This window comes from Mandrillus leucophaeus, unplaced genomic scaffold, assembly GCF_000951045.1.
Source record: "Mandrillus leucophaeus isolate KB7577 unplaced genomic scaffold, Mleu.le_1.0 Scaffold537, whole genome shotgun sequence".
NCBI classification, from domain to species: Eukaryota; Metazoa; Chordata; class Mammalia; order Primates; family Cercopithecidae; genus Mandrillus; species Mandrillus leucophaeus.
The window spans coordinates 293233-307444 of NW_012105775.1; the positions used below are offsets into that span (position 1 = coordinate 293233).

The 14212-nt window shown below is 39.1% G+C and overlaps 1 protein-coding gene across 10 annotated transcripts in view; it reads left to right on the top strand.

Moving 5' to 3' along the window:
* Positions 1-14212, top strand: part of DISC1 (disrupted in schizophrenia 1) — a 430525-nt gene that overhangs the window by 98238 nt on the left and 318075 nt on the right. Inside the window, exon 4 of one of the 10 annotated variants that reach the window (XM_011997310.1) lies at positions 13226-13302. The exons of the other annotated variants lie outside the window; for them this stretch is intronic. Coding sequence (XP_011852700.1) covers positions 13226-13272 — 47 coding nt within the window. The 3' untranslated portion in view covers positions 13273-13302. The remainder of the gene's footprint in view (positions 1-13225; positions 13303-14212) is intronic. 10 annotated transcript variants of the gene reach the window in all.

The window sequence follows — 14212 nt, forward strand, 5'->3', positions numbered from 1 at the left end:
GTGCCTGGCCATGAAGACATATTTCAATAGGCAGAGACACAAATTAACCTAGTACCAGCTGAAAAGAGGACTTATTATTTGGTGTGACCAGAGGTGGCAAGAGTGATCAGAACTAACAGTTCCTTCACTTTTTTCTCTGTATTGTGGCTTATTCTTTCAAACCCCTTGTTTCAGTTATCTATTGCTGCATGTGGTAGGCTGAATGATACCCACCCCTCTCCAAAGATATCCACATCCTACTCCTTGGAAACTATAAATGTTACCATATTTGGAAAAGGGGTTCTGCAGATGTGACTGAATTAGAGACCTTGATGAGGACATCATCCCAGATTATCTAAGGTGGGTCCTATATGACATCAGATCACGTCTGAGAGAGGCAGAGGGAGATCGGACCAACTGAAGAGGAGGTGGTGATGTAACCACAGAGGCAGAGATTGGAGTGGTGGCCCCAAGCTAAGGAATTCCAGCAGCTGCTGGAAGAGACAAGGACAGGATTTTCCCCAAGAATATTGGGAGGGAATACAGTCCGTCAATACCTTGATTTTAGCTCAGTAAAACTGATTTCAGACTTCTGGCTTCTGAAACCGTGAGAGAATACATTTATGTTGTTTTAAGCCTGTAAGTTTGTGGTAATTAGTTACAGCAGCCACATCCAACTTATATACGGCATAACCACCACAAAACTTAAAACAGTGTCAAAGAGTTATGCTAGCAAAATGGTAGAGTTTGTAGCTCCAACTTTGTTTGCCCACAGAAACATCAAAAAACGAACAGAAACCATTAGAGCCAATATGGTCAGAACTCTGGAAAATAGGCAAAAGTTTACAGCAACCAAACAAACACTGAATAAAGAAAAAGGCCTCTTGAAAATGGTAGGAAACTTTGTAGCATTTTTATTTGCTCATGTCCCAACCTTCTCTCTAGCAAGACAGTTCTCTTGATGATGACAGCCTTCATTCCCAGTGTAGGACCCTGATCCCTGATTACAGAGGGACTAGAGAAGACCTTACTTATTGTGGATGTCTGTTCTAACCTGTCTGGGGCCTACCTTAAGGACTGACATAGGCATGTATCTCTGTTTAACCTAACTCAGAACATAGGCTGGAAAAATGGCAGGCATTGCTTGCAAATGCTCAAAGTGAACTAACAAACTGCAAAAACCTGGGGCAAAAGATTACTGGTTGAGGTGTACAATAAGCCATCTAAAGTCCAGGTGCAAAAGCTGGGAGAGAGTTTGTGGGAAATTAGGACATTCAAAAGCACCATGTATTACAGGAAAATGTAGAAAGCCATGCGTATATTTGGGGTAAGATGCATGCTAAGAAAATAGGAGAGAAGACCCTAAGCTTTCACTTCAGACTGATCCTTGAGTTAGGTGTAAGGTTGGGTAAGTATTTTAGGAGTTCCCCAGCACAGAGCCAATCTGCAAAGACTGGGAAAGGAAGTTTGGAAAAGTACCTACAAATGGACTATTATAGCCATCAAAAATAAACACCAGCAAACCCTGGGGAAGGGTGAGAGTCTGATAGTCAGAGTTTACATTATAATATTTAAGTGCCCAATGTTCAACAAAATATCACAAGGCATACAAAGAAATGAGAACACATGGCCCATTCAAAGAGGCAAAATAAGTGGACAGAAACTATCCCTGAGAAAGCCCAGACATCAAATTTATTAGACAAATACTTTAAAATGATTGTCTTGATGTCCAAAGAACTAAAAGAAAACACGGACAAAGAACTAAAGGAAACCAGAAAGACAATGTATGGACAAAATGAGAAGATAAATAAAGTGACAGAAATTATAAAAATGGATCAAACAGAAATTCTGAAGCTGAAAACTGAAAACTTAAATGAAGAATTTACTAGAGGGTTTGACAGAAGATTTGAGCAGGCAGAACAAAGAATCAGTGAATTTGAAGATACTACAATGGAAATTATTGAGTTTAAAGAGCAGAAAGCAAAAAGAATGAAGAGAAGTAAAGAGAACTGAAGGGACTCTAGGACATCATGAAGCAGTTATATATACATGTATATACACATGTATACATACACATATATGTATATATGTATGTGTATGTATACATGTATATGTATATATGTGTGTATACACACACACACACACACACACACACGTGTATATATGAGAGAGAAAGGGCCAGAAAGAATATCTGAAGAAATAATGGCTGAAGACCACTTTCTAAATTTGTTGAAAGACATGAATCTACAAATTCAAGAGCTCAATGGACTATAAACTCAAAGAGATTATATGAAAACACATTATAATTAAACTGTCAAAAGCCAAAGACATAAAGAATCTTGAGAGTAGCAAGAAGGAAACAATTTGCCACATACAAGAGATCCTCAATACGTTAACAGCAATTTTCTCATCAGTAATCACAGAGGCCAGAAGGCAATTGGATGGCATGTTTAAAGTGTGGAAAGAGGGGACAAGGGAAGGGAGAGCATTAGGACAAATGTCTAATGCATGTGGGGCTTAAAACCTAGATAGGTGCATCAAACCACCATGGCACATGTATACCTATGTAACAAACCTGCACGTTCTGCACATGTGTCCCAGAACTTAAAGTAAAATAAAAAAAAAATAAAGTGTGGAAATTCTATACTCAGCAAGATTCTTCTTCAAAAATGGAGGGGGAAATTAAGACATTCTCCGATTTTAAAAAGAGCTGAGGAAGTTTATTAGCACTAGACCTGCTCTTCAAGAAATACTAGAGGGAGTCGTACAGGTTGAAATGGAAGGACACTAGATAGCAGCTTATATGAAGAAATATGAGATCTCAGTAAAGGTAAATATATTGATAAATATAAAAGCCAGCATTGTTGTATTTTTGATTTATAGCTTCACTTTTTATTTTTTTCGTGATTTGAAAGACAACTATACAACATTTATTATTTATAAAGTCACAAATCTATGTTACTGGGCACACAGGGTAAAAAGATGGAATTTGTGACAATAATAGTGTAAGGAAGGGTGGAACCGTATAAGAGCAGAGATTTTATATGCTATTGAAGTTGGTATCAGTTAAAATTAGATTGTTATAACTTTAAGAATGTAAATGTAATCCCTATGGCAACCACAAATAAAATATGCACAAAAGGAAACGAGAAGGGAAATAAAATGGCTTAATACTAAAAAAGTCAACTAAACACAAAACAAGGCAGTAATGGAGGAAATGAGGGACAAAAAATGTGTATGGTATGTGGAAAATAAATAACAAAACGGCAGAACTAAGTTCTTCTCTATCAATAATTACTTTATTATTATTATTAATTAATTTTTGAGAGCCAAGGCTGGGCGTGGTGGCTCACGCCTGTAATTCCAGCACTTTGGGAGATTGAGGCAGGCAGATCACCTGAGGCCAGGAGTTTGAGACCAGCCTGGCCAACATGGTGAAACCCCATCTCTACTAAAAATACAAAAATTAGCCAGGCGTGGTGGTGGGCGCCTGTACTTGGGAAGCTGAGGCAGGAGAATCGCTTGAACCTGGGAGGCGGAGATTGCAGCTGAGATTGTGCCACTGTTACTCTAGCCGGGGCAATAGATTGTCTCCAAAAAAAAAAAAAAAGAGAGAGAGAGAGAAAGAGAGAGGGAAACAAGAGCCTCAGTCTGTTACTCAGGCTGGAGTGCAGTGGCATGTTCATAGCTCACTGTAGCCTTGAACTCCTGGGCTCAAGCAATCCTCTCACCTAAGCATTCTAAGTAGCTGGGACTACAGGCACACACCACTGTGCCTGGCTTTTTTTTTTTTCCTGTAAGTTATTGGGGTAGGTGGTATTTGGTTACCTGAGTAAGTTCTTTAGTGGTGATTTGTGAGATTTTGGTGCACCCATCACCCGAGCAGTATACACTGCACCATATTTGTAGTCTTTTATCCCTCACCCACCTCCCACTCTTCCCCTCAAGTCCCCAAAGTCCACTGTATCATTCTTATGCCTTTGCGTCCTCATAGCTTAGCTATCAGTGAGAACATATGATGCTTGGTTTTCCATTCCTGAGTTACTTCACTTAGAATAATAGTCTCCAATCTCATCCAGGTCACTGCAAATGCTGTTAATTCATTTCTTTTAATGACTGCATAGTATTCCATTGTGTGTGTGTGTGTGTACGTGTGTGTGTGTGTGTGTGTGTGTGTGTGTGTATGAGTTTCTTTATCCACTCACTGATTGATGGGCATTTGGGTTGGTTCCACGATTTTGCTATTGTGAATTGTGAATTGTGCCACTATAAACATGTGTGTGCAAGTATCTTTTTCAAATAATAACTTCTTTTCCTTTGGGTAGATACCCAGTAGTGGGATTGCTGGATCAAATGGTAGTTGTACTTTTAATTCTTTAAGGAATTGCCACACTGTTTTCCACAGTGGCTGTAATAGTTTACATTCCCACCAGCAGTGTAGAAGTGTTCCCTGTTTACCGTATCCATGCCAACATCTACTATTGTTTTTTTATTTTTTTGATTATGGCCATTCTTGCAAGAGTAAGGTGGTATCATACTGTGGTTTTGATTTGCATTTCTCTGATCATTAGTGATGTTGAACATTTTTCCTATGTTTCTTGGTCATTTATATATCTTCTTTTGAGACTTGTCTATTCATGTCCTTAGCTCACTTTTTGATGGGATTGTTCGTTTTTTTTCTTACTGATTTGTTTGAGTTTGTTGTAGATTCTGTTTATTAATCCTTTTCAGGTGCATAGATTATGGAGATTTTTCCCACTCTGTGGGTTCTGTTTACTCTGCTGACTGTTCCTTTTGCCATGCAAAAGCTCTTTAGTTTAATTAGGTCCCAGCTATTCATCTTTGTTTTTATTGCATTTGCTTTTGGGTTCTTGGTCATGAAATCCTTGCCTAACCAATGTCTAGAAGGGTTTTTCCAATATTATCTTCTAAAATTTTTATAGTTTCAGGTCTTAGGTTTAAGTCCTTAATCCATCTTGAGTTGAATTTTGTATAAGGTGAGAGATGAGGATCCCGTTTCATTCTCCTACATGTGGCTGGCCAATTATCCCAGCACCATTTGTTGAATAGGGTGCCCTTACCCACTTTATGTTTTTGTTTACTTTGTCGAAGATCAGCTGGCTGTAAGCATTGGGGTTTATTTCTGGTTTCTCTTTTCTATTCCATTGGTCTATGTGCCTATTTTTATACCAGTACCATGCTGTTTTGGGGACTATGGCCTTATAGTATATTTTGAAATCAGGTAATGTGATGCCTCCAGATTTGTTCTTCTTCTTTAGTCTTGCTTTGGCTATGTGGGCTCTTTCTTATGGAACATACGAATTTTAGAATTGTTTTTTCAAATTCTGTGACAAATGATGGTGGTATTTTGATGGGGATTGTGTTGAATTTGTAGATTGCTTTGGGCAGTATGGTCATTTTCATAATATTGATTCTTCCCATCCATGAGCATGGGATGTGTTTCCACTTGTTTATGTCATCTATGAATTCTTTCAGCAGTGTTTTGTAGTTTTCCTTGTAGAGGTCTTTTGATTCCTTGGTTAGGCTAGATAAAATGGATAAAATAGGATTTTTTATCCTGACTCAAGAAGAAATAGAAAATCTTGAAATAAAGAGATGGTGTGAATAATTATCTAAACTGACTCAAGAAGAAATAGAAAATCTTGAAATAAAGAGATGAAGTGAATAATCAAAAATCTTCAATATAGAGAAGTCCATGATCAGGTGGCTTCACTGGTTAATTCTAGCAAGAATTTATGAATAATTTAAACCAATTTTTCTCAAGCTCTTCAGAAATGTAGAAGAGAAGGGAAGACTTCATAACTCATTCTGAGGTCAACATTATCCTGATATCAAACAGATGCAGATATCACAAGAAAGAAAATTACAGACCAGTATCCCTTATAAATACAGTTGCAAAAATCCTCAACAAAATACTAGCAAGTGAATCCAACAGCACATTAAAAGGATTATACACCACAACCAAGTGGAATTTATGACCACGTAGAATTTATCCTAGGAATTCAAGGGTGCTTCAACATAAGAAAATTATACGACATTAATAGAATGAAGGAAACACACACACACACACACACACACACACACACGCTCATCTCAGTTGATGCAGAAAAGATATTTGACAGAATCTAACACCTTTTCATGATAAAAAATCTGTTAAAACTAGGAATAACATGGGGCTTCCTCAACATGATAAAAAAATTTATGAAAATTGATAGTTAACATCGAACTTCTCAAGATAAGGAACAAGATGAGATGCCTCCTTTCACTGTTGTTATTCAACATTGCTCTGCAAGTTATAGTCAGAGCAAAATAGATAAAAGGCATCATAATAGAAAGGAACAAGTAAAATTATCTCTATTTGCAGTTGACATTAGCCTATATGTAGAAAACCTTAAAGAATCCACAAGAAAGCTGCTAGAGCTAATGAACAAATTCTATGAAGTTTTAGGTGTGAAAGTCAGTCATGTTTTTGTCTACCTAGAATGAACAATCCCCAATGGAAAATAAGAAATAATTCTATTTATAATAGCATTTAAAATAATAAAATACTTGGAAATAAATATAGCCAAAGAAGTGAAAGACTTTTACATTAAAACATGTAAAATATATTTTACCTTGAAACATGTAAATAGAGTTTACATTGAAAAATGTAAAATATCCCAGAAATACACCCATATATCTGTGGCCAATTGATTTTTGACAAGGGGTGCCATGTATGTTCAATGGGGGAAAATAGTTCTTTCAACAGGTGGTGCTGGGGCAACTGGATTTTCACATCCAAAGAATGAAGTTGGACTCCTGCCTCACACCTTACACAAAGTTTAACTCCAAATTGTGCAATGATTGTGGACAAAAGTTTGGTGGTTCTTCAAAAAGCTAAACATAGAATCACCATATGATTCAGCAATTCTACTCACAGGTATGTATGAAACAGAGACAGAGAGAAAGAGACAGAGATGGGGGAGAGAGACAGAAAGAAGAGAGAGAAACAGAGAGGAGAGAGAGAGAAAGAGATAGGAGAGAGAAAAAGAGACAAGGAGAGACAGAGAAGAGAGACAGAAAGAGAGAGACACAGGGATTGAGAGAGAGAGAAAGATATAGGGAGAGAGACAGAGAGACAGAAAGAGACAGGGGAGTCTCTCACATACACACGCATGTGCACACACACAGTATCCTGGAGGAAGCTCTATCATCTTTTATGAATCTATCTTAAGAAATTATGTTGTTACTTCCACCACATGGATTCATTTGAAACAAGTCATCAAAGTTGTCCCATCTTCAAGGGGAGAAGAATTAGACCATTTTTTTTAATGTCAAAGAACTTGTGGGCATATTTTAGAATGATCACACCACTTTATTCCATGTGGCAATTGAAGAGTTTTGAATTAACACCACCATGACTAGAGAAGAAGAAAAAGAGACTTCCCCTCTTGGATCCAGTATGAAAACCTTCAGGAAAGGATTGGGTTAGGTGCTGACTCCTTGGACCAATGACTATAACCAAAGGGATGAGGTACTGTAATTAGCCAAGCCTGGTTACCTGTCTGTCTCTGTGATGAGGTGGGTACATCTATTAGGAGAAGATAGGGGAACTGGTGCAGTGCAGATAAAAATTGTAGCTAGTATGCTCATTGCCTAGTGAAACCTGCACATATGAAGCAATTAGGAATGATTGAGAGCAGCATATGAATTTAAAAATGAGGGATGTTAAAAATACATAAAGAAGATTAAAATGAAAACACTCCTTACAGAGTTCGTTCATTTGGTCAGTACAGTCATTTCTGTCCCAAAACCTGGTCTTACATGTTAGCTTGAAGTTGCCTCTTGCAACAGATTTTCCAGACTTTAGTCTGATGTTTACTGGGAAGCAAAGTAACCTTTGATTATGTCTGACTGTGGCTGTCTTTCGGGGAGCTTTATGTGCTGGGCTCAGGAAAAGTTCAACCCATCAATAGGTTATCACGTATATACTCTGGGACTGATTGGACCACATTTTCTCACTGAATTGACTGATTGATGAATTCAGTTGGCAGAATTAACTCTTCTATGTCTACTTGAATTGCCAGTTAGAAATAATTAACTCTTAATCAGCTTGGGCTAGTCAGTACTAAAAGCACCTTCATGAGCTGTGAAAATTTTAATGCATTTATTTACATATTTAGTTTTAGATTTTAGTATATTGTTAGTTGAGGTATAGTTTCCAAACAAAGAGCTGTGAAATGTTTAGTCACTGTCTCTGTACCTCTGGATGAGGACAGCTCAGCTGGGAATGGAGGGGGACTGGGTGAGGAGACCAGAATGTCAGTGTGCCCACGCAGCACACTTGTGTTTTGTCTTCTGTCCTTGAGTGCTGGTTTGTTCCTGGATAAACTAGGCATAATAATACCTACCCTACTTTGTGGGTGGAAGGTTAAATGTGATAATGATGTGTGTGAGATGCCTGCACAGTGCCTGGAGGTATTGAAGAATTATTTGCTCCCTTTTCTTTTTCTTCCTACCCCTTACCCCCTACCCCCGGGTGCTACATGTTAGAAAACACTGTGTAAAGTGTGGATGCTTCTGAAAAATCTCCCTGCCAGCAGTTAGCGCCAATAGCATGCAGAAAATAAGATGGAATGATTTGGCTTCTTCTCTGTTTGGCAATAAGAAGCTTATTTGCACATAGCCTGATTTCTTTCAATCTGAAAAAAAAAAATTGGAAACGAAGTAAAGCAATATATATTAAAACATGCAAATTATAATGTAGCATTTAAAGCTTGACTACTCTTCACATCTTCGTGTGGCACACTATTTTTTTTCCTCTGCAGTCTAAATTTCATGACCTTGAATCTCTCGTTTTCTGCCTGATGCTTTGTTGCATGATATTGGATGACATTGAACAAATGAAACTGAAACCCTGCTTGGGCTTTGAAAGAACTGGCAATCCTGCTTTTGAGAGTGGAAGGAAAAAAAATGGAAAGAGGAAGGAGGAAAATGGAACATATATGGAATACTAAAGGCAAGACTGAAGAAAGAGAGATTGAAAGGTTTCTGTCTTCTGATTATGTTTCTGTGGGTGTCTGCTGTTTTGTGGCCTTCACCCTCATGGGCAGAGAAGGCTAAGGTACAATTCTCAGGTAACTATTTAATCTTTCCATTTAAAATGGTCATTTACAAACATGGAGTCCATTTCCTCTGCATAATGGCAATGAGATGGCACCTGTGCTCCTTCAAGGAACTCCTTGCTCTGGGTGATAGACTGGACAGCTAATTTGTTTTTATAAACTGTCCAGGCACTTAATTAAATCTTGCATCCTGTCTAATAAAAAAATCAACATCAAATCCACCAGCAACATGTTCTGGATGGCGGAGAGGCACGCCAGAAGAAAATCTGGAGTGGCGGTTCCTTCCAGATTTAGCAAGCTCTGCAGCTTGTCTTTGGCTGTTCTCTCATCCTGTTGCTTGGCCCAGCTCCTATTCCCAAGTCAACGAGGACTTCAAAGCATGGTGTGAATGCATCAGCAGCTCTAGAGGCCCTGTCTTTGGGAGATGAATTGTGGCCCATTAAAAAAAAAAGTTCTCTAGGGAAATTTGAGTAAGTTTCCTGCAAGTCTGGGAAATAAAACCTTTATGGTATATAAATATTTGAAAATTTATCAAGGTCTTCAGTTGGAGGAAGGCAGGCCCTTGGCAGGACCAAAGAGCATCTCACAAGTGGGTAGAAAGTTATAGGAGGAATTGTTCTTTTCTGCTTTGGTGTTGGTAGTGGTAGTTGGGGATCTCTAGGCTGATTGTGTATGATCTGGAGTCCGGAGCCTTACTGCAGTTTGAACTGGTCAGAAAAGCCAAGGCCTGCCTCCTTTGCTGACTCTGTCTCACTGAGCCGTAAGCGTGGGGTTCTGCATTGGCCATTTCAGTCTTGCTTGTCGATGAGGAAAGGTAGATCAAGTGGGTCAAGGTGGCAAGGGCTGTATATTCAGAGTAGGGACTGAGTGGAATTGGAAAATAAGCAGCAGTGAAGAAGAGAGATCACCCCAATGATCTTCTCATTCCCAGAAGTCTCCAGGTCCCATAGACTGAGCACCATTCAGTAATTCTATGTGTTGTATGAACGATTCCGACAATTCCATGACCTGCTTACTTCATTTGCCTGCTTGTCGTAGTGTGAGAATTGTTTTCATTGTCCATTTGTTTCCTGACAGTCAAATCTCTTCATTAATAAGAAAAAAGACTTGAATTCATGGCACCATTTTATTTCCCAGTACTATTATATAGAATATCCAACCTAAGATCTAAAGACGTTTTTTCCCACCATCCCTCTAGAAGTTCCCGATCTTTGTTACATCTCAGCCCAGCTCCTCTCGCTATATCCCCTATTACAATGAATGACAAGTCAAGCAAAAAAAAGCCTAGGGGTCATTGTGGACTTTCAGCTCTCCTGGGACATGAGCCACTACACCTTTTCAATCTTATCTCCTAAGTATCTCTTCTTTCTGTCCTTTGATCTCATAAGTTTTGTCTGGACACACGCACTCACCTCTTATTGGGTCATCGGTTTCTATTTTCATCCCCCTGCAAATCATCCTTCGATCATCCTTCAATCCCTCTCCAGTCATCCTTCATGTTGTAACCAGTCTTCTTTCTAAAACTCATTTACGATTGCTTTTTCTACTTCATCTCTCTGTCTGACTAATGTCACTATCAGGACAAATGTTAAATATTGCCTGACATAAACAGCTTCTTGCCCTGGCCCTTGCTTAGCTTTCTAACTTCATTTCTTGCCATTCCTTCCCCACTTCAAGCAACTTTCTTTCTCTCTCTCTCTCTTTTTAAAATTTGAGATGGAGTTTTGCTCTTGTTGCCCAGGCTGGAGTGCAATGGTGCAATCTCAGCTCATCGCAACCTCCGTCTCCCGGGTTCAAGCGATTATCCTACCTCAGCCTCCCGAGCAGCTGGGATTACAGGCATGTGCCACCACACCCGGCTAATTTTGTATTTTTAGTAGAGATGGGGTTTCTCTGTGTTGGCCAGGCTGGTATTGAACTACTGACCTCAGGTGATCCACCCGCCTTGGCCTCCCAAAGTGCTGGGATCACAGGCGTGAGCCACCATGCCTGGCCGCAACTTTCTCTTTAGTCCCTCAGTAGTTTCCAAAGGCTAACTGTTCCTGAAGTACTGCCTTGTCCACTGTTTAGTACCTCTGCCTGCACTTACCACCTCCTTTTCCTACTAGGTCATCCAGACTTGGTTTCTGGTTGGTCATGGTGTGGCTCATGCCACAGTCCTAGCTTTGTAGAAGGCTGAGGTGGCAGGACTTGAGGCCGGGAGTTCTAGACCAGTCTGGGCAAATAGCGGGGCCCCATGTCTACAAAAAATTAGCTAGACATGGTTCTGTGCACCTATAGTCCCAAACGTGGGAGGCTGAGACTGGAGGATTGTTTAAGCCCAGGAGGTCGAGGCTGCAGTGAGCTATGATCATACCACTGCACTCCAGCCTGGGTGACAGAGCAAGACCCTGTCTCTAAAAAACAAAAAAGACTTGGCTTCAGTGCTCCTTCTTTTGAGTGGTTGGTATATTTCTCTATCCTCATACATATTGTATTTTAGTATAGCTATTGGCTGTCCTCTTGGCCAAACTAAGCCTCCTGGGGAAAGAAAGAGACCCTATCTCATTTTTACTTTTTATCCCCAGCACTTAGCATAGTGCCTGGTCAAAGTAGCCTCTCAAGAAGTGGTTGTTGGATGAACAAGTGAATTCATCTTATTATCTCTTATCATCTTATTATCACTGTTACGTTATTAATAGCTGACAATTCTACTAACAATAGAATTATAAAGTATTAGCACTTTTCAGGTCAACCTCATTAAAAACCTGACCTCACAGTTTAATTCTGCCATTTGCCAGCTGTATAAGCTTGGACAAATTACTCTTCCTAAGCTTTATTTTTTCTATCTATAAAATGGGATAATAGTGTTGTTTGGAGAATTAAATAAGATGATGCAAGCTAAATATTTGGGTTATATATCATTCAGAGTGAATGTTTGTTAAATTACACTCACCAGTAAAATGTTTAGATATTTTAGATCTGTTAGAGGTAGACTTTTTAATCTCTTTGTGTTTTTGTGTTCAAATTTATTTGTGAATTGATTATTTTCTTAGATAATCATTTTCTTAGATAACCTTAGCACAGCTAATTTCATGCCTGTTGAGAGTAAAGAGAAACCAGAAAGCTCACAGCAGAGGGACTTTTTCATATTTCACAGTAGACAAACAAAGTTATTTTCCGTCACAGCCATGTATTGGGCGGAATGACCTTTAGTAGCTGATGACAGCGATGTAGCAGAAGGGACAGTTTTCCACTTGACCTTTATACAATGTGCCAGCTTGTCTCATAACACAAAATAAGTTGCAATTGACAGGCTTGGTAGAACACTAACCTGACAGGAGACAGACACTAAAGCAGCCCTTGTTTGCTACAGAGCGTGGCAACTTCCGTATACCCAACGGTGACTTAGAGATGACTACTTCCTAAGTCACTGCCAGAACATTTAGCGTAATTAGTTCCTCTGGGAGTTTATTGTGAAGTGAGATTTGCTCATAATGAATTTTCATTGCCAAGGTCTTGGTTACTCGCATGTATCCCACTATAGTCTTTTGACTTTTCTCTTTGTTAGCTCTCTTCCTCTCCTCTTTGCTCTTCGCTTTTACCACAGGATGTTTTCTTCTTTTCTCTTTTTAATTTTTTTTTTGTTTAAGACAGGGTCTCACTTTGTTGCCCAGGCTGGAGTACAGTGGCGTGATCATAGCTCACTGCTGCCTCAAATTCCTGGGCTCAGGTGATCCTCCTGCCTCAGCCTCTCAAGTAGCTGGGATTATAGGTGCATAATCCACCACACTTGGCTAATTTAAAAATTTTTTTGTAAAGACAAGGTCTCACTATGTTGCATGGGCTGGTCTTGAATGCCTGGCCTCAAGCGATCCTTCCACTTTGGCCTCTCAAAGTGCTGGGATTACAGGTGTGAGCCACCGCACTCGGCCTCTTCTCAGCTTTTCTAATGCTTCATTTTTGCCGTTCCCTAAACTTGACTACTTTTAGTTTTCTACTATTGGGTGACTTTTTTCCCTTGGGGCTTTTCTGCATGAGGGCTAAAATGTGAAGTTCATAAGTTTCTTCCTTCTCCCAGATAGTCACAGGGCAGAAGTGGTTCTGAGCAGCAGGTAGGAAACATGTCGTATCGTTTACAGATTTGTTGGAGGAAGTTGCTACCAGTCACCTCAGGTTGCACACCTAGTTCTGACATCGACTGCATTAATAACCACAGGTAATTTACTTTATTTCTGCAGGAAGTCGCTGGAAGGGTTATATTTTCATTTGGGGTGAACAGCAAGCAACTGTGGGTATGGATCGTGAAAATTGACAATGGAAAATGGGCATGGCATTCTGGTACTTTTCCCAGCTTTTTTTCCAGAGCCAGGTCTTTCCTGATGTGAGAAATGATGTCCTCATCTGCCAAATGAGTACAATAACATTAGCTCTACCTACCTCGCTGGGCTGATGAGAGAAACAGAGGAAATGATACATATAAAAACTATGCTGATTGAAAGGAGCTATGTCAACATATTAACTCAGGCTGTCCCTGGTTGAAGTATTGTGGATAATGGTATCTGCTTTTTATTCTTTTCCACACTACAGATGGGAAAAAAAAGAAAAAAAGTTTTTAGGAGAGAAAAAATTAGAAGAAAATATTTAAAAATATTCTCTGGAAAGTTAGAATTCTAATAAAATCCTTAGTACCACAGTTGAGGATTTGGCTTCATGCTCCAAGTAAGTAAATCTGGCTGAGATTAATATTTGATGCATATTTATGAAATCAGAAATATCAAAACTGTATCAAAAGATATAAATCTTTTATTTTTCTTAAAGACCTTATACAATGAAATGTTCATTTATGTCATATGGACTTTGGGCAGCAACAGAAACTTGGCAACCTGGGGTTGGCGATATTTACAGCTCTTCAACATTTTTGGATCCATGTATTCTCTTCAGAACACCAGAAGGCTGTGCTTTTCAAACTGTGTTCTGAGGAGCCTCAGAGAGGCCTTAGGGAAGGCTGAAAGGGAAGCTTCATCTAGGGTACTTCGGTTTCTATCTGTTATTAGTCCAGTAAAATTTCATCTCAAAAAGGGCTCTGTTGCAAAAAAAAAAAAAAAAAAAAAAAAAAAAAAAAAAAA